Source organism: Parasteatoda tepidariorum, chromosome 2 (assembly GCF_043381705.1).
Source record: "Parasteatoda tepidariorum isolate YZ-2023 chromosome 2, CAS_Ptep_4.0, whole genome shotgun sequence".
NCBI lineage: Eukaryota > Metazoa > Arthropoda > Arachnida > Araneae > Theridiidae > Parasteatoda > Parasteatoda tepidariorum.
The window spans coordinates 45,121,494-45,143,322 of NC_092205.1; the positions used below are offsets into that span (position 1 = coordinate 45,121,494).

At 27.5% G+C, this 21,829-nt stretch overlaps 1 protein-coding gene across 1 annotated transcript in view; it reads right to left on the reverse strand.

The window, feature by feature from the left end:
• Nucleotides 1-4,089: 4,089 nt before the first annotated feature.
• LOC107440498 (uncharacterized) overlaps nucleotides 4,090-21,829 on the reverse strand; it is a 57,763-nt gene continuing 40,023 nt past the window's right edge. The window contains exons 3-4 of the mRNA XM_016053441.3: nucleotides 15,582-15,678; nucleotides 4,090-4,408 (exon numbers count right to left, since the gene is read on the reverse strand). Of these exons, the coding sequence (XP_015908927.1) occupies nucleotides 4,405-4,408; nucleotides 15,582-15,678 (101 nt within the window). The 3' untranslated portion in view covers nucleotides 4,090-4,404. The remainder of the gene's footprint in view (nucleotides 4,409-15,581; nucleotides 15,679-21,829) is intronic.

Consider the following 21,829-nt stretch of genomic DNA (forward strand, 5'->3'; position numbering starts at 1 on the left):
TTACGGTAAAATGAATTTTACTGATATGGCACCAGAGTTGCCAATATTTTTTACGGTAATAAATTAATCAAGATTTTTTTTTTTACAATGTATAATAACTTCGGTTTTATAAAATGAAAACAGCTACAAATACTTCTATGTTTTTGTAAAAAGTATTAAGCGACATAGCATAATACTTTTTAAACTACAAATAAGAAAAGTCGCAGAGCTAATGTAAACGTTTCTTAGCTGATGGTTTAGCTAAGTATTTACCAAAATTTGATTTAAAATAAACAGCTCCAGAGTTGCTCTAAAGGAATAATAATTTCACGTATTAATTCCTCTACGATCAAATTACATAAAGCTTTCGAAATATTTAATTTTATGAAAGCAACAAGGTCTTCTCTTTCCTTTTAATAAAACTAGAATGCTCGTGGGGAAACACACAATGCTCGAATTTGCATTTAGTGTGTACCAAAACCAGCTTAAGTGTCAAATACAACTATGGTTCTTCGATAAAGCAGAAAAGTTTCGACGATGTTCTGAGCTAAATAACACTTTTGTATAAACTGTAATCTAAATATTGAGGACAAAAGATATTATTGTGTGGAATTTTGTAGAATAATTTATTTGAGGATTATGAATTTATTTCCGAATGAACTTGTGACATGTGACTTAAACAATTGTGATGAATTTTGAAAGAAAATGTTATATAGTGCTTATAATTATTATTTTCTTCCCGTTTTTTTAACAATTTAAAATTGAATCTAAAATATAATTTAACTGTTACTGTGCAATTTAAATACTTCATTGTATTTTTGCATTTTTATTGTGTATAGAAATGCTATTTCAATTCTCATCGAGCCTCTTTGTCTCTTGTAACTTAAAAATAATTTAATGTTATTAATTTTTTAATACTGATAAAAATTGATAAAATATTTATAACCGTACATAAAATACTACATATTTTTGATTTTGACACAAAAAAAACTATTCTTAAGACAAAATTTGAAAGAAACGTGTACTATAATAGTTTACTACGGAAAATACTGAAATTTTAACCAATTACGGAAAATGTATTATAAAACTCTTAAACTAGTTATAAGAAATTTAAAATTAAATAAATTTTAGAAATTTTCCATTTGTGTACATATTACTCTGAGAAAAAATATGGTCGAAGCTTGCAGAATATGGTAAAATTTACCGTGCTTCTAGCTATATGGAAACACCAATAAGTTCGGTAATTCTTACTGAAGGGCTCTAGTAATAATTTTGATTAAATTTTCCATGAAATATGGTATAACAAAATTTAGTGTCATTATGTGTTATAAAATTTAATAAATGCGGTAAAATTTGGTAATTCTATCATGATAGCTTAGAGAATCTTAGAAAATCCTTTATTTCCTTTATTTATTTAATCCTTTATTTGTTTAAATATAATTTTGGTTAAATATAACACTTTTTTATTTCTTACTAAATGTGTGGTAATAAGAACTATAATTTCGAATATCAGAATTTTTGGTAAACGTTATCATATAAACGGAAAAATTACCGTATCTTTTGGTTTTTATTAACAAAATTATATTTTTTAATCAGAAATGTCATTACTATACAGTACGGTAATTTTGGCAGAAGGTTTTCCCCGTGTACCATTACTAAGATTTTTCAGTAAGCATTTTGTAATTATTTTTGCTTTATTTCAAAATTTTTGCGATTTAGTAATACTTTACCAATTGTAATATTTTTTAATCACTACAATTCAATTTTAAGCATAACAATTCAATCAAAATTCTTAATTTTACTTTACACACAAATTATCTTTTAATAATTTAATATTTTTTACTTGAAAAATTTGAGCAAGCAAAGAAACGAGGAGATGGAGCTTCCCAGTATAGTAATTTAAAAAAAAGCCGTAGTCATAAGGAAAAAAAATTAAATCCAGAAATCTAATCTCACTTACAAATAATATCACGCTTGCTACTTATTTTACTCATTAGCACTTACTACTTCATTGATCAAACTCATTTATATAATTTCTTCTCGTTGATTTTGAAGTTTCACATTCTAAAATGGAAAGGACAATATTTTGTATTGATTTTTTTTTTTTTTTTTTAACTCAAATGTCGAATAGATAGATTTTGAAATAAATATTGCATGCAATAAGAGCATATTTTAATCGTCTACATTTTAATTGATTGTTATTCGAATGAAAGAAAATGATAAAATTTTGGTACTTACAACTCAATAAGAAGTGAAGCGATAGTGATTAACCATGTGACTTAAATCAGACTTAATTAGATACCTGTAAGCGACGTCAAGCCATGTGTGTCGAACCTTAGTGGGAAATGCCACTATTTAACCAGGATGACGTCACTTGCAGGTATCCAGTTTTATACCCATTTAAGTATCAAAAACTTATCCAATTATTTTGTCATTTATATCCAACCGGTAGAATAAGTGATTAAAATTGAACTAGATGATCACTTTGTAACTCGATCTTCAACAGTTACGGAGCAACATACTACTTTCATTTCGCGAGTTACTTGAATTTTCGTTTCTAAATGATATTTTTTCTCTCTCGTTGTCACCGGGTAAAACCATTTTTACTAAATAATATTCAATGCGAATCCATAGTTCCCACCCATATTTATTCTGATAGACTAAAAATTTCACATTTTGAGGTTTTTCAGATAAATGGGGAGTAAATGTGTAACCTATTGAATACCTATGCGTCTGTCACAATCTATAGCATTACCATTCATCATAAAAGTGTAAAATGTGACAATACACGGTGTTTTGAACGCGCAAACATGTTAGATTCCAGCCATCCAAAAGGCCTAAGCACAACACATGACTTAACACATGCACAATTGCAGATTGTTTCGCTTCCATCCAACTAAATGATTATTTTATCACTAGATGCCTCCACCATAGAATATCATGTGGTGATATCTGGCGACAACCACATAAACATCTCGCTTTCGAGTTCGTATACTAAAGAACTCATTAATTTATATGAAAAAAAATTCTTATTAACAAAATCAAAAAGTTATTTTTTATGTATTAGCATTTTCTTTAATATTTTCCGAATCGTTTATTATTAGCTGTTGTTGCACTTAATTTTTTTCTTTTTGGCTTTTCTTTTTTCGCATCAGATTTTACTTAGAACACCATTTATTCAGAGTGAATAGAAAATTATTTTTATCTTTTAGGCCGAAAATGCGTTTTAGAGAGTCTCATGGAATACGTATCATCATACATGTACCCACTGATAATCGTGGCAAAGGCAAATATAAATGCTTACGAAAGTAAAATTTAACGAAAACAGGTGAAAAAACAATGGTTTATTTGGATGTATTATTGTTATTTGAAAACCACCTACTTTTCACCTGCTTTCTTAAGAAAAATTAAAACAAATTTTTGCAACATATTTTAAGATAAACTTTATATAAAATGAAATTAATACCAGGAAAACTAGCTTACTAGCAAGATTATATAAACTCAATTTTCATATGTTACATGCTGCCTTTTACTTCTTATTTTTTCATGCAAACCCATAGAAGAATTGTTGTTTTTCAATTGCTGTTATTTATTTTTAGGATTCATTTGATCTTTGAAAAAACTGCCCCTTACTTTTTTCCCTCAAAGACACGTTTTAAAAACATAACTATAAACAAAATGAACATTGGTTTCAGATAACTAAAGAAATTCTAAATTGCATAGATCCACACATTCACATTAATAACTGAGCTTGTAAAAACATAGAAGAACGTGTGATAAAATCTTAAACAGATTTATTAACAATTCTATTTGTAACAATGGCAGATGTTTAACTCATGCAGAAAAAATCATTTTTCAAACATTTCCAAGAGGTATGATTAAGATTTTTCAACGGTTTTTCAGGTGGAGAGCAAAAATTACTCTTCGTAGTCGATATTTAAATTTCAGAACCTTAAAGCCAACAGTTCTGGAGTTATAAGAGAATCAAAGTAATGATATTGAGTGAACACGAAAGAAAAGTTAAAAAATATCAAACTTAAAACACCCATATTTGTACTTATCTAATACAAATACAAAATAAAATACTAAAATGTAAAAAAATACGCAATATTTTTTAAATTAATATTTATTAACCATAAGAACTACATAACATCTATAATATATAAGTTACATGCTAAACTTTCAAAATACATATTCCATTGTTATTAATAATTGAAAATGATGGTGTGCCATAACCAGCATTTATAATTTAAAAGAATGCACTTGGAAAAAACAAAATGATCGCTGTTTGACGATGACTAGGAATATTCCCTTTCATCTTTTATTTTTCAGTTCTTTTTCAATGATGATGAAGAGCTCACAAACACAAAGTGCAAATAAAAATATCTCTGATTATAATTCATTTTTTTAATGTTCTTCTCTTATTTACCTGGAAAAAAAATTTTATTCATTAGTAAAGGCACTTTATAAAACATCTAAAAGCATGACTTACATATTAGAATGCCTAACAGAGACACATACACGGAGAAACTCTGGTAAAATTACCGTACTGTAAAGGCATTTCTGGTATATATGTCAAAGCGAAAGACCGAAATCGGTGGTTGTTGACTTTCACCGGTGAATGTCGACAAACACCAAATACGTCGGTGAAAGATCGAATATTTCATTACATTCTCTTACATTCGGACCCTCACCGGTGCATGTCGACAATCACAGATATGCTTTGGTGAATGTCCGAAATATTTATTACATTCGATTTGATATGAATTTATTCGTGGATATAATTACATTTATTCTATATTTTAGCCGTACACTGATGTTTTTTTAAGGTTAAGTGCCACAGCCCGGTATACCATACACTGATGTTTTTTTAAGGTTAAGTGCCACTGCCCGGTATACATTTGCCCGGTATACCCTACACTGATGTTTTTTTAAGGTCAAGTGCCATTGCCCGGTATATATTTGCCCGATACTCCAAACACTGATGTTTCTTCTAATCTATCGTCAGTAAGTATTAAAATATAGAATAAATATAAATATATCAAATAAATATAATAATATTAACGAATAAATTAATATAAAATTGGATATAACAAATATTTCGGACATTCACCAAAGCGACTATGTGATTGTTGACATTCACCGGTGAGAGTCAGAAATAAGGGTATTTAGCAAATATTTCGGACATACACCAAGCGACTAAGTGAATGTTGACAATCACCGGTGAATGTCGACATTCTTCAGATTTCGGTGTTTCACCGTAACATATATATAAAATCAAAGTGTACAGTATTTAAACACTTCGTTTGGTAATTTTTTCGTTCATATGGTAACGGTTTATTTAATATTCTGGCTTTATTTATACTTTTTATTACCACACATTTAGTTTAAAATACAAAAACTGAAAAGTGTGTAAGAGTATGTATGAAATTGCTTGCTGAGTCACTTGTAATGAAAGAGTAAGTTCGTTTTGCGCTTGGGATGAATTTTCTTCCAATAATTCTGCGAATTCCTTGTCTTCGTACAATTTCGGCCTTCCACTGCGTTCTTTGTCTTCCANCTTCCACTGCGTTCCTTGCTCACCGCTTTTAAACTTCTGAAACCATACACGCCAACTTCTCTCACTTAAAGCAACCTCACCATAGACTTCTCCTAACAATCGTTGTGCCTCAGCTGCAGATTTCTTCAAATTTAGGAAGTAAATCTAAAGTTCCAGCAAATTATGCTTATTTGGCACAAAACTTGACATTTTTGCACGAAAACAATTATGTAATGCTAATACGAAATCACTGATATTTTAAATTTATGTTGTTACTAGATAAACAAACTTACAATAACACGGTTACAAACTTACAATATCAGTCAATTTCTACATAACCTTCTTGTATTGCCATCTCGTGATGAACGGCTGGAATTTATTTGTACACCCAATATTTTAAAGCAATGCTCTAAGATATTATGATAAAATTACTACATTTTACCATATTAATTAAAATTATCACTTATTTTAAAACTATATTTTATTGTTAATTTTACGAAAATCATTAAAGAAGTGCTTCTTTAAAAATTACCGAGCGTTTTGGTATTCCTATTGAGCCAGAAACGCAATAAATTTCGCCATATTTTGATAGCTTTGGCAATGCTTTCTTTCTCGGTGCATGTATTGGAGAAAATTACTTGATTGTTGAAAAATTTTGACTTGATCTCGAGCAACATCATTATGCCAAATGGATGCAGTTAATCTTTATCTTGATGGGATGAGCTACTAAAAACGTGTTTTGCTTAATTTATTACGTAAAGCAAATCAGACTGACAAATTTATGAAAAAATATATTATTAATAAAATATTAATATTATAAAAAAATTTATATTAAATAAGTAAAATATAAACAAATTATAATTCTTTTCTTTACTTTTTTCATAAATTTTTCCATATATTTTTTTTAGCATTTCAAATAAACAACTGTAACATTTTTACAGAAATAAATACTGAAGGAGGAATGTTTTCTGCCTAAAAATTAGTGAATGAAATTAAAGCAAAAATGGCCATTTGTTCTTAAAAATATGCTAAATAAAATGATAAAAATTGAACAAATTTCAAAAAATTTATGTGCTTTTAGAGATGTCTAATACAGAATGAACTATTTTTGTAAACATGCTCTTAACAAGTGCTAGTTTATTGTGCTTCAAAGACTCGGATATTTTTATTATTTGTATGCCTTAATTTCCGGTACTTTTGCAGCAAATAATATGTTCAATAATATTATTCTATGGTATTATTTGTATTTTTATAACTAGTCAGGATTCTCGCATTGAATTCATTCCCTCATTCTGTATACTGAGAATTCATTTCTGACCTATTCAATATTGTTATGCCGCCATACACAAGCAAAAATTTGAGAAGCGAATCCAAACAAATGCAGATTCCGTGAGGTTCTATAGTTTCTCTTGCATTTAATGGTATATCTCATTCTAAAAATGCTATTTTCAGATAGTTCTAAAAAGGGAATAAGACTACTTAAAAACATCTGCCTTTATATATTCATTTACTCAATAAAATGATATTTATTTGTTTTTAATTCATTTCTTGAATTCGTTTTTTTATATTCATTAACTAAGAAACTTTTATAAAAATTATGCTAAATTTTTTTTAAAAAATTAGATTATCAATGATGATATTTACATGTAAGTTTGTTAATGCGTCTTAAATGAATCAACCTGCACAATGATTCATCACAGTGTGAATTGTATACAGTGCTAAAAATAAAATAAAGATTAAAAAAAACTGAATATCTGAAAACTTTTGTCCTAATGGCAAGATTAGTCCTGATTAAGTAAAAAAAATTAATCAGGATGGTTTGGGGATGGCTTTTAAATTAATGAATTAATTTCTATACAAATTATAACAGATTTTCTGATTATAAGCCGCGAAATCAGACACTTTCTGCTTCATATATTTTTTCATCAATATTGTTAAACTTTGTTAAACTAAATCAAATTAGTCAAACTCGCATTGAAAAACGATGTTCCAACCAAATGCTGCAAACTTAGTTAAAATCTGCTTAACTATATTTACATTAACTTAAACCAATAGACTAAAGGTTCATTACTGAGTTATAAACAAAATAATTTGGCAAAGTAGAGAAATAAGGAATGAAAAATATTTTCCTTAATCTATGGTTTTCGGAAATTTACTTGAGTTTTACAACACATAAATGTCTCAGTAATTTTAAAATGACCTCGGAGAAATATCGAATTTCTCGTATTTAACAAAAAAAATCTATTTAAATTCAGTTATGCCTCTTCATTTTATAACTACTGTACGGATTTTATTTAATAATAAAAGATTTTCAGGAATGGGAACAGATAATTTTCAGGAAAAGTATTGAGAATTTTATGTTTGAGTTGCAGTTTTTATTTTGAGTAGGTCTTTTCATTTTTTAGAATTTCAACCCAACATAAACCCTAAAGCATCTTAGTATCCTTTTGATTGACAAAAGATAACAGTTTTAAAACTAGAAACAATGCGAAATTCGAAAATATTTCTAACAGAAAAAATAATGTTACTTCAGTGCTGTCGGCTTTACTTGACATTTCGATTTATCCTTAAACACAGTTACAATTGAGTTTTTCTAGAAATGTTTCAAGTATCAAGCTATTAGGTAATTGTTTGAAAACCACAGAAAAATAACTGTTAAAAGTGTATGCAGAGAAAAAAATCTGGTTGAATAAACTTACTGTATGGTAAGGACATTTCTGGTAAAAAGAAACAATAATTTTGGTAATAAAAATCAGAATATACGGTATTTAAACCTTCCATTTGATAATGTTTCCGTTTATATGGTAGAAAAATTAGTTTAAGCGAATAAATGGTTATAACCTTCTTTAAGGTAGCAAGACAAAATTATCAAATTTTAGCACATTTACCAAATTTTATCACTATTTATAAAACTTAATTTTGCTGTTAATTTGTTAATTTTCCCAAAATCATTACCACAGCGCTTAGGTATAAGTTACTTTTCTTTTTGGTATTCCCATAGAGGCTAGAAATTTCGATAATCTTTACAATATTCTGGTAGTTTTGGTCATACCTTTTTTCAGTGTGCATGCTACGTGAAAGTTATGAAATAAGAGATAATTTTTGATATGTTTATTTATTCATGTGTATCAAATTAATTATCTTAAGTTTAAAAAATAAAACGATCCAGGAAAAGTACAGTGTTATATTAGAATTCATAGTAATATTATTTGAGAATGTTTGAAATATATTTTTCACTCTTTAAGGTTTTTTATGTATTAAAGTATAAAAACTGCTGCGTATATTTTTGTAAATTACACTATTTAAAATTTCTCAGAAAAATTGGCTAAATAGAAATTTATTTCATTGTTATTGTACCATATTCAAACAAAACAGTCAAATAACCATAACTAATATGGTATTCAAACTGTTAACTGTGAAGAAAACCGTTTATTAACAGCTTCCCCATAATATGGGCAAGCAACCAGAATTTCATCACACCAACTAGGCCCACCAAATAAAGTCACTAAGTTTCTCTCAGATGGGTACTTATAATAGCCGTGAGGGCTAATCTGTCTAACTCAGTGGTTTCCAACAGGAGGCCCGGGGCCGCAACCAGTCCACGAAGCCTTTTTGTGGCCCGCGAACTAAAATATATTAGCTGTCATTCTCTTGTGGACAATTTTCGTAAAAAATCTATATGGGTTTAAAATACTTTTCTCGTTAATAAAATCCTACTTTCTTCGTTTCTGTGAGATGTATCGCACCAACGGTGCAAAAAAATTATTTCCCAGGTTTTGCATCCAAGAAAATATTTATTCAAATACGAAAATAGTCGTGTATGTTGCTCTTTTGAATTTAATTTTTTTGTATTTTGTGAATATTTAGCATGCGTGTATCAGAAATTTTCTCGAAGAAATTCTCCGATTTAACTTTTTGAAACCACTCATTTTGGACGAAAATATTTACACACACATTTGTAAATTTTAAATTTAAAATGCAAATATCTATTATCTGGTGGTAGCAGCAGACAAACCTCAATTTTGCCACTGAACATTTTGTGTGCTACTATGCAAGTTTTAATACCAACCTTTTAAAGTTGGTATTAAATTTTGCATAGATATCTTTACAATTAGATATCTGTTGCACATTAATTGCTTAATACATGAGTGCACATTAAAGTTATTATAGCCCGAATTTTTTAATATGCAATTAAATATTTTTTAAAAATCTACTTCTTATTTTGATTTGTAATTCAATACTTTTGTTTTGTACAACTTGTTAAAAATCGGACAGTAATATTTAATGCTCCTTCAAACATAAAGTCCTACATAAAATTTTGATGAAGTTGCTGCTCGCCATTTTCTTTATGTTTTTAATTGTGGCCCCTGGCCTCATGTAAGTTGGAAACCCCTGTCTAACTCATGGACGACATAATGGGGGTTCAAATCCCACTCTCACTACAATATAACCCCTACCCTGTGGTTACTCTTGACTATTAGAATACCATTCTCTCATTCACACATAGATGGCAAAACCATAAAGCTGCTAAACTATGTCCAATAAAATTTCTTTTTAATGGTTTTGAAACAATGCTAATGGTAAGTGGTTAAAAAACGTGTAGTTTTGTATTCATGGTTTTTTGACCATACTAGTTGTAAACGGATTTAAAACCGTAAAGGTAAAATATGTTCTTTACCGTACAGGTTCTTTGGATGGGCAGACTGCTGCCTATTATTTAACTATAATTTTAGAATGAAAAAATCTATCCATGTATTTCATTGGCAGATTTCATGCATACTTTTACAAAACAATTTGAAATAAACAACCAGTCATCCACACAACACAAGCAATTCTGAAATTGCAACTGGAATGTCACATTTGCGCATTTCTAGAAAAAAAATAAAAGTACGAAAGCATTTCTATTTAATTCTACTTCTCTGGATTGTAGAAATGTCCACTAGCATCAAATAAATGCTCCCAAAACCACAAAAATGTCACTAAATTACAATAGATACTTTTTATTAATTACCAACATTTTGTATTTTTAAAAGCCCTCCTCAGAATTATTTTTAAAGCTTTGTTGATCAGTGAGGGGTAATTGTACAGCTTATGAGAAGCTCTTATGAGTGATTCTTTTTAAACATGACAATTCGGACCAAAAAATTTCATCAAATTTAAAGTCTTCAAAATAATCCAAAATTTTTTTTGTATACTTCTTTAGTTACATTTATTAATATCTAACAGACAGCAGTGTAGTTTATTGACATTTACTCCAGAAAAAAAATAATAAAATAGAAATTCACCAAATCTTGAATGCCAGAAAAATGACATATTAGCTTAGAAGTTTGAAAAACAATAATTTTAGGTTAATAGTAAGTAACTCAACTTAAGCCTCTATGTTAGATGGACCATCAATTGCTTACATTAATTCTTAGTATCCATTGTAGAAAGAATCAAATTTTTTTTGTTGCTGATATGTACAGAATAAAATTGTGTATAATAATCAATCATTAAATAAATAAATAACTTTGATTACATCCAACCATATTACAATCATACATAAACTTATTATTAGGTTAATATTTGCTTTTCCTCCTTACAGTATTAGCAGTTAAAAAAAATTTTGGTAACAATTCAATGTCCTGGAATTCATAAGCCAGGAAAATGACAACCAGGATAATGACAAATTCGTCATTTTATAGCATATAACTTTACTTTAATTTAATATTTTGTCCTAAGACGTTTACATTCCGCAGAAAACATCAGGATTTCTTAAAATAACTCAGATAAATCTATGTAGTTTATGTTATTAATAATTTCAAGAAGCCAGGAAAATAACAACACAAAAACCTACTAATCTTGAAAAATTTTTTGAAATAGATTTTGAACCAGAAAATTGGTTCTTTATTCATGCAACAAGACATGTTCATATAGGAGGGTATCTAATCAATCTATTAACATAAGATATTGATTGCTTGCTCTATCTATTTTGGCTATAGACCACTAAATAAAAGTAGCCAGGAAAATGACAGATTTTCTTGGGACAAAGAAATTATTGACAGAAAAAATTATTTTAAGTGAAGTTTTTGTATATAATACCCTCTGCGTATATTCTAGAAATGCTTACACCGGTTGAGATAAAAAAAATTAGATATTGAAAAATTTATGGGAAGTTTTGAAGCTTGTTATTAATGGAAACATTGTTTGGGACATGCCAGGAAAATGACAATTTGACAAATGACAATTAAATTTTTTAATTATACAAAACAGTCAATGATAGTGCAAAGTCATTTTAAAATGCTAACAGCAATGCAATTTAGTAATTTTTTTTAATAAGTTCTTTTGGAATTATAGTATTAGATCTTAGAGCAAGGAGCAGTGAATTGTCATATTTCGTGAGAATCACCCTTATATGTTTTTTTATCATAAGAATTTTTTTATATTAAAATTTAAATAAAAATTTTTAAATTAAGCTTAACTTGTTAGTTAATACTTTGTGGAATAATCTTAATTGTCTTGCATTGACTGGTGAAATAAATTATCATTGGTTATTTCTTAATAAAATCCATTGTTCACTCTTATAAAAATGGGTTCAACAACAAACTTTAATTTTGGTACATTAGACCATAATATAGTTCAAATTTAGCACAACCTTAATAAGGTGTTAAATTGAACAAGAGATTATCGTCCTTATTGAACTACAGCATCGTACAATAAGTTTTAAGAACTAGAGCTACATTAATATGAACCGCTTTGGTACTATATTAAGTTTGCAGCAAAAATGAAGATTATTTCACTAAGAAAAAGTAAGATTATGATACGGTTACTTTTTTAATTTGTATTTTTTACTAAATGTGTGCCAATAAGAGCTATGATTTTGAAAACCATAATATCTGCAAGCCGTTACCATATGAACGGAAAAATTACCAAATGAATTGTTTAAATACCATATATTTTAGTTTTTATTACCAAAGTTTTGGCTTTTTCTTAAACCAGAAATAATGTCATTAATGTCACCAGTACGGTAATTTTAAAAGTTTTTTTTCTCCGTGTATGTCTCTACAATTTCCAAAAAATTCAAATTAAGTAGAAATGTTTTTAAAATTATTTTTAAATTAGTATTATTTTTAAATAATAGGTGAATTGTAACGATGCAATCTGGTTCAATATTTTTGTGCCGCTAGTTCAATCTTTTTATGCCGTTGGTTTAATCTTTTTTAGCCGCTCGTTTAACCTTTTTATGCTATTGGTTCAATTTTTATAAACCGCTATTTTATTTTTCAGTTTCACTAATTTTAAATTCACGTTAAGCCAGAAACTCACATCTATGCTTAATCTAACAACTTAAATAAAAGTTCATAACTTGGGAATTAATACCATTCTTTGAAATAATTGACACGATTTAAGTATGTTTAGGAGAATAATTTCGCTTATTTTTATTGGCAATTTAATTATTAAATAAACTAATAAAATTAACTCGCTCGTGATAATTAGTTTTAATAATGTTCTCTTTACTTAAGGAGGGCGTTAAATTAGAAAGACAAACAATCTATTATTCTTGGTTTTTACAAACTTAAGTGCCATGGGACAAGATTTATTTCATCCTGCACGCTCATGTAAAATTATGAATTGGATTATACATTAGATACTATTCTGTGGATTTTAATTATACCTTAAAATAGTACCTTTTTAGCTAAGGCGACTCTCTATTAATTATGCTCTTCCTTTAATAAAAACATTTGAAGACTGTAATTATTTTTCTCTTTTGATAAAATTTTGAAAAATTACTTAAGTGGTTAATTACTCAATCTAGATTTATCTTAATATTATTTCGATCCTAAACATTCAAGTTAATAAGCTAATATTCTTCAAAAAATTAACTGTGATTGAATTTCTAGAAACTTAATTAACCAATGCAACTAATTAGAAGCTTTTCTCGAGGAAATATCTTTATAAAATTGATTATGAATATTTATTATTTTATTTTACTAGTGCAGTGTATGAAAATTTTAATTCCCTTGTAATTTGCGCGAAAATAATTTATTCATAAATACAATCTTCTCACATTAACGTGGAGATTAAACTTAAATATTTAAAAGATTATTATTCACTAATTAATAAATTAAAGTTTTATTTATAGAATATAAGAAAAGAGGATAAAAACTAAAATATCAAAGTATATATAAGAGCTTATAAATTATCATGCAATTAATATATTATCAGAGCAATAAAATATTAAATAATGATGATAAAATTATGGACAGCATAAAGTTCTTTAAGATAAAGTTAAACATCATCTCACAATACTTCCCTGAGATGCACATTTGTAGACATAAGAACCACTATTACACACTAATTTACACCCACGCACACTGTTAGAAATTTCTCACAAAAAAAGGTTAAATAACAATTTATTTATTTTTAATTCTTCCACATTCAAACAAAATAGTCAAATAACCATAGACCCACCTAATGAAGTCATTTAGCTCCTTGAAGCTGGCTAAATATTATAGCCAAGAGGGGTAATCTATTAATCACGTGACCTACAGAACTGGGGTTGCAGCCTCTTTGTTTGACACCACAATATTTCTACACCATAAAGCAGCTTAATAAAACAAGTTTAGTATTTCTCATATTTTGTGATAGATGAAACGAACAGAAATACAAATTAAACCCATTCCACGGTTCATTTGATAGAACACAACTCAACCCCGACCTAACTCCAATGCCCATTATCCAACGAAATACCAAGCTCCAATGCATTGTATAATTTCTTTTTTACTGTTTTGAAACCATGCTGGTTGTAAATAGTTTACAAACACGAATTTTTTTTATTCTTGGTTTTTTTAACCATACGAGTTCTAGGGTAAAAAATGTTCGTAAAGGTAAAAAAATTTCTTTAACTTAAATTTTAAGATAATATTTAAATTAGTAGGTATTAGTGGTAGAAAAATATGTGAAAATATGTGAAAATCTGATTATTAGATCAAAAGTTAATAAAAAGTTTCATCTTTAATTTGCCCAATAAATTTCTTAGCAGCTTATGTTTTTTTTGCTTTATTTTTTTGAATTATTATTGTGCAAATATCGAAGAGCTTCTACACTATTGCGTTTCTACTCTTTTTGACCGTTCTACTGTGATTTTCGTTTTTAGCATACTGTGACAGAAAAAAAATACAAGTTTAAGGCTCGAAATCATTGAAGAACCTCTATGCTTTAGCATTAGATACCTCACACAAACTATGCCTTGCAAGATATCTGTAAGCAACAGTTTTTTTTATTTGTCACAAGTGAAGTTTGGTGTTACGCTGATAGAAATTTCTCTTTAAAAAATGATATTCAAACTACTAAGTGTGATAAAAACATTTGTGGATTAGTTTTACCTAATACTGCTTAACAACTAGAATTCTAACCTGATGAAGCCAGTTTTTTCATGCAGCTGGATACATACTGTAGCTAAGAAGCCTAATCAGAGAGTCAAATGACCGGCTCAACAGGGGCTCCAATCCCAGCGTTGGTACCACAATATTTCTTCCATTCCTGCAATGCCCTTTTCCTGCGTTTTTCAAATGGTGACCTTAGACAATTTGAATATGAAACTATCAGTCGCCGATTAATGACGCAACACAACTCCAATATCCACTTAAAATTTATTTTTATGGTACGGAAACTATGCTAGTTCTAAATAGCTACAAAATCGTACAGTTTTATATTCGCGGTTTCTTAACCGTAATAGTTGTAAACGGTTTCAAAACCGCTGAAGTAAAAAAAAATGTTTCTGCTCATAAGCTTCATGATTAATCGGGTGGACAGAAGGAAAAACAGTTATTACGAAACCTTGCAATTTTGTATTCACGGTTTTTTAACCGCAACACTTGCAAGCGGTTTCAAACCGGTAAAGTCAAAAAAAGTTTCCTAACGTGAACTTTATAGTTAATCAGATCAACAGACTGCTGTCGGTAATTTTACCGTAATTTTAGAGTGAAAATTCTAAGAGTGTATTGCACGTTGGAATTGCAAAGATAATTTATTTGAGACACCCACCGCAACGAAATATAAAAATAACAAGTACAAATATTACCTCCTTCCACTGATCTGCATTCGTTCCCGAAATGATCCAAGATCTGGTGATTTTCCTCTGTAGTGTAAAATATAATCAGGTAAATCTACTCCCATTGCTGAAAAAGAAAAAAAAACAAGTTGTTTTCAAAAATGTTCTGATAAGTGACCCATACAGAAAAATGAGATACTTTTGTGATTAATTTGAGGTTGATAGGTCTAAAAAATATACCTATGGTAAGAAATGAGGTTATATTTTGTTCTAAAAATAACCTTATTCATAAACCTCAAATTCAACCTCATTTACACCTTATAAAATCAGTCTAATTTACTGTTTAGCAATACTTTTAGTTGAAATTGGGAGACATTATTTACACTAGAAATATATTTATTTGCTTGTTGTGCAGAAAAAATAACCTGTGCACCTCAAAAACATTTTCCATTAGCTGGTTGCTCTAAGGTAGATTTCTATCGACCTCAAAACAACCTCAAGTGAGAATAAAACAATTTCATACATCTTGATTATAATCCTTGGAAGGTTGGTTTTTAAAGGTTGTTATTGCAGTCAACTTCAAATCAACTTTAACACTTCAAAACAACCTCAAAAACACCTTAAAATTTTCTAAGGGAAATTCAATATTTGATCTTAATTAAATTCTTTATTCATCCCTATATACATTTACATTTTACATTACATCATTTTCATCCATTACATTACATTATTTTCAATGATGTTTTCTTTATTTTCATAAATATTATAAAATATGAAATGTTTTCATAGTGTATTTTTTGAGAGAAATTATGGCAACATCTATAAAACATTTATTTCTCAAATGTTTAATACTAAGTATAAGATATTAAATTTATCTAGGACAAAAAATCCTAAAAGTTTTTTTTTAAAAAAAAGAAATGTTATTAATACAATTTTCTAATTGCCCAAATTTTTTTTTTATTTAAGTTAAAATGTGATACAGATTTGGTTTCATTTATTTCCCGTATTGGACTTTAAGTGTTTATTCATGTCAACTTCGAATGCATTTTCCTTAATTAATATTTTTTTATATTTTTTTTTCAAATTTAAAGACGTATTTTTCACAAATTGTTAACATCTGTATGAAATTTAAAATAAATTTTTTCAAATATTTTATGCTTTATTCAAAAGTTCATTGAGATTTTGGTAAGTATTACAATTTTATTTTAAGTAATTAAGAAAAAAATATATAAGGAAATGCAAATAGCAAACTATGCTAAAAACTTATTAAACTATAGATATTTTTACTTAACAGTTATAAATATTTAAGTTTAATGTGTTTAGCTCAATTAGTTATTATAAATAAATATTTTTAAGATTTAAAATTTTAAAGATTTAAAATTTTAAAGATTTATAAAAAAAATCGTGCACAATTTTGTATACTAAATAAGTACTACGGTCTAGTAGTACAGTAAGACAAAAAAATTAAAAACAATTTTATAAACGCTTATAAAATATGCCCGAATCCCCATAAAATTATAAAATAAGAATAATTTTATTTTTAATACTGTTCTCCATAACTAATGCACAGTAATCTACTTTTATTATGTCCAAAATAGAATTTTTTACTGAAAACTATCAGGAATAATCGAATAAATAATCCCAAGAAACTAAAATGGTAAGATAGTAATTGATACAAAACATCATTCAATTCAAAAATATATGAATAAGAAATAACAGTCGAGACTAGCCAAATGGGAATGAAGCAAAAGTAAATATCCAAATCTCTTTTATTTCCTCTTATTCACGTCTGGCAAGTCTTTAAAATGGGCACCTGTTTTTGAGCACTTAAAATATTCGACTGCTATTTCCCTTTTATAAATTTTTGAAACGAATAAAGCTTTTAATCCAGTAATAACAGGAATATTGTTATAAAAACTCAAAATTAAATGCTTGAAGTGTATGGAATTTTTTACCAACAGAGTTATTTCTTTAAAATTTTAAAAAAAAATGAGAGAAAGGAAGTTTAAAACTAGACTCATGTGTTACCTTTTTTTAATCATATTTTAAGTGAGTCTAAATCATATTATAACTCTATTTTGTGTAATAAAACAAAGCTATTGGTGCTTTTTGGCACTTTATAAAGCATAAATGAATTTTCAATTCAATTTTGATGAATTTGAAACTTTCTTAAAAGTAACTAGAACAGAGTTTTTTGAATCAACCTACACTTAACTTACTCTCTGTTTAAACCAAAAATAGTAACATATATCCTTATGCCGAAGTAATCTCATCAGCATTAAGGGATCTCAGCTGTTAAAATGAAACATGATTTAAGCTAAATGAAATTCTCCAAGTGTACATTTAATATCAGCCAAATAAGAAGATTATGCAAAAATCATTTTTCTATAAAAATTCAGATCAAATTTATTTTTTGAGAGACGCAATTGACTTCTCGCTATGAGTACGTTATCTTGTCATTATTATTCTAGAGAAGTTATTAAGTTTTCTAAGAAATATAAGCTTCAATTTCATCAAATAACTCTTTAGCATTTTTCGTACTTGAAATGTTTTTTTTTCTTCATAAGAATTATTTAAGCTGCCGACTTCTCTTTTAAATTGTAACGAACACTTAATGTGAGTAACAACCCAATCCATCTTGAAAATTTTTTCTTTTTAGAAATTTCCTTAATTAACCCCTTTGTTTCATTAGCATATGTAAATCTTTAATCATGCTTTCGAATAAATCTTCGCATTTCGATTTTATGCGAAGAGTGAAAGTTTTTAGTATTTGCGATAGTACATAGTTTTAATAAACCTTTTGAAACGTTTGAGTGAAATTAATATAATTTTAGTTTAAATTTGTTAATCCTTCTGAATATAATAATCTTTTGTTGTTAATCAATTCAAATACCATAATCTGAATTTTCTAATTTTTTCCTAAAGCTATTTTTCACACATCACAATATATTTTATAACTTCTACATTATTTAAAAACGATCCTAGAAAGTAATTTAGAGAAATGAAATTTTGATAAAATATAAAACATTTTTGAGAGGTTTTAAATGAGATATTTACTAAACCTGAAAAAAATCATATTTCATTGTCGTTTACCATTTTGAGTGAAAAACAAATAAAATAATCCATAAATCAGTACTGAAGCAATGAGACACAAACTGACAGACAACACAATTAATAAAGCTAAAATAATTCTGACTTTTATTTTCACTTAACATTATATTTTGCTCATCTTTTTGTCAATCATCACTGATGTTATCATTAAAATATATTAAAAATTAAAAATCATCTGCAATTTAATTTATATTAATCGCAAGATATAAGCTAGTGAGAAAATTCCATTTTTCGAGCGTCTCTTACGAACAATCTAACTGAAATTTTTGAAAGAGTTTTATCCGGAGCTCCGGAGCAAAATTTGTTCCTTTCTTCCCCTGTTCAAATTTCAGAATGTTCCGGTTTTATAAGAGAAACACACAGAGACGAACTATTCATCTTATGATTTGATAGCTTTTTATAATTAATAAGTACGAGAGATTTTAGAATAATTAATAAGTACGAGAGATTTAGAGAGATTTTAGTACTTCGGAACACTTTCGTCACCTCAATTTCAATCAAACTTCGGCGCTTATAGTCAGATATACAATCTACTATTTCATCCTTTAAATTTACAAATGTTATTCTCTGTAATGTGTTTTGTCAACAACTAAGAAACTTTAAAATAAAAAGTTGAACGCAACTTGAAGTTGAAATTGCAATTGGTGCAATTTGTTTTACCTTGGGACAACAAATAAATGGTAATTTGATCACAGATTTGGTACAATTTTATTTGAACTGATTTTATGTTTAAAAAAACATTTTATTAATTTCAGGATTTAAATTATATGAAAAAAATTATATTGCGAAAATATAATACAAAGAATAGAAGTTCCCAGTTTTAACTTAATATATGAAAATAGTCAATCTAGAATCTCGATGAATGAAGCAAAGGTTGATCCATGGGTATGGATGCATAATTCCATATTTCAAGAAAATGGTAGATAATGATATCACATTCTCTAATAGCCAATTCGGTATTATTGTTTTTTAGAGATTGAGAAAGAATAACAAAAATTTAACTTCTTCATAAATGTGAATGAATTTCGTTTGGTTACGAAACAAAGAAGCTGATTGGTTAGAATAAAGAAAGAAAATTACTTTTTTGTACCAAATATATTTTTTCTTTATAGTGAGCTATAGAAAAATTATTATTTTTTTTAAAAAGTTTTGTACCTAGGAAGATGTTCTAAAGTAAAACATGCTTTACTGCACTAAGATATAAATCATTGCATGGTATTAAAAAAATCAGAATCATGATGATTCTAAATAAATTATCATTATTTTCTCCTAAACCACACTGAGAAAAAAGCATGGTCAAACTACCAGAGTATGGTAAAATTTGCCATATTTCTGGCTCTATGGGAAAAACAAAAAGCCAGTTAATTTTTACTGAAGAGCTTTGATAAGAATTTTGGTAAAGTATTAATAAAATTAGGTTTTATAATATGTAATAAAATTTGGTAGATGAGGTAAAACTTAATGATTTTATTACGAAACCTTAGAGCAAGACTATTTGTTTGGTTAAATTTACTTTTCAGTTTTATATTTGTTTTAAATGTGTGGTAATTATTTTGAAAATCAAAATTTCGGGTAAAGTGCTACCATATCAATGGAAAAATTTCCAAATGAAATATTTATATAGTGTATATTTTGGTTTTTAGTACCAGAATTATTTTTTTCTATACCAGAGATGTCATTACCATAGAGTACTGTAATTTTATCAGAATTTTTTCCGTGGTTTTTAAAACTATTCGATTTTGCAATAAATTTAAATTCAGTTGAATAATTTTATAAACTCATGTTCTAAATACGTTGATAAAATGTTTAAAAAAATGTTTTCAACTAAGTAAATTTTCTTTCTCTCGCCAAAACATTAATCAGTTTTTTTTTTTAGTTTTCCAAAACTTTTGCTGTGATATCATCGATTAATTTACGTCATAATTAAAAATAACAGTAATTTAATGTTGTCACTAAGTTTCTATGAATTTTCAATGCTCCTAAGTATTATACTCTCACATATCTAGTTTAAAAAATAATTTAATTCAATATGTATATAATTATCATGTATTTCCATTGCACACATACTATTTAGTAAAATATTAATTTAAAATCTCTTTCTTTATAGAATTAAAATCGCTATTGAATAAAATTCAAGCTTTAAAAGTTTCACAACTTTAACAATTTAGTTAAGACTTAAGTAGTAGAAACTGATGAAAAAAATACTCTTAAATTAGTAACAGATATCTAATTATCGCTCTTTTCTTTGAAAGTATCTTATGGCTACAGAGATAACAAATTAAGTTCCCTAGAAAGCTTTCTTATTTCTCTCCACCTTGAAGAATAACCCCCACACTAAGCCAAGACAACCATATCATGCCAATATTATTAGCGACCTTTTCTAAAAGCATTAAGCCCAGGCCCATTGTTCCATTTTAGTTTTCATAATGCAATGAATGAAAAGAACTTTTTTGTTGTTATTTTATCGATTAGTTTATTTTAAAACTGGTAAGTATATGCTCTTTAAAAGTTAAAAGTAAGCTCTTAGGGATGTTTATTAGCTAATACTCTTTTAAATACTCCTATTCATTTAAGCAAATACCTTTTCTCAGAATGCAGTTTTATACCGTAATATTTGAATATCTTAATCCCTTAAATTAAATGGTTAGAGAACACTTATTTTTATAGTTCATGACATTACTTGTTAAGCAGTAATTCCACGATAGTCATATAGATATTGGTTTTCAATGTAATGATGTAATGTAAATGAGCATTTTAAAGATTCATAGGAGCTCTATTAAAAAGTAAAATTATAAGTTTTAAGTTACAAATTTTCTATTCATTATATTATGTTTATGCTTTTTTTATCAGTTAATTTTATTCGATAAGTTCAGAATCGTAAACATGATGAGTTTAGTTTTGTTTTTTGCCTGATGAAACGTATATCATTTCATGCTTTTTTTTTAAAATATTTCCTTTTGTTGTTAACATGCTTCACTTTTTATTATTTTATAAATTTAGATCTTATAATCTGTTTTATAACAGTTTTGAAGTTTTATGGAAGTTTATCTTTTCAAATTGCTTTAATAAGCCTCGAAAAGCTAAAAAGCATCAAAGCTTCTTTTACACTTTTTTTTTGTATTTGGCTTCGCATAGTCTATAGTCCTTAATTTATATTTTAATACATC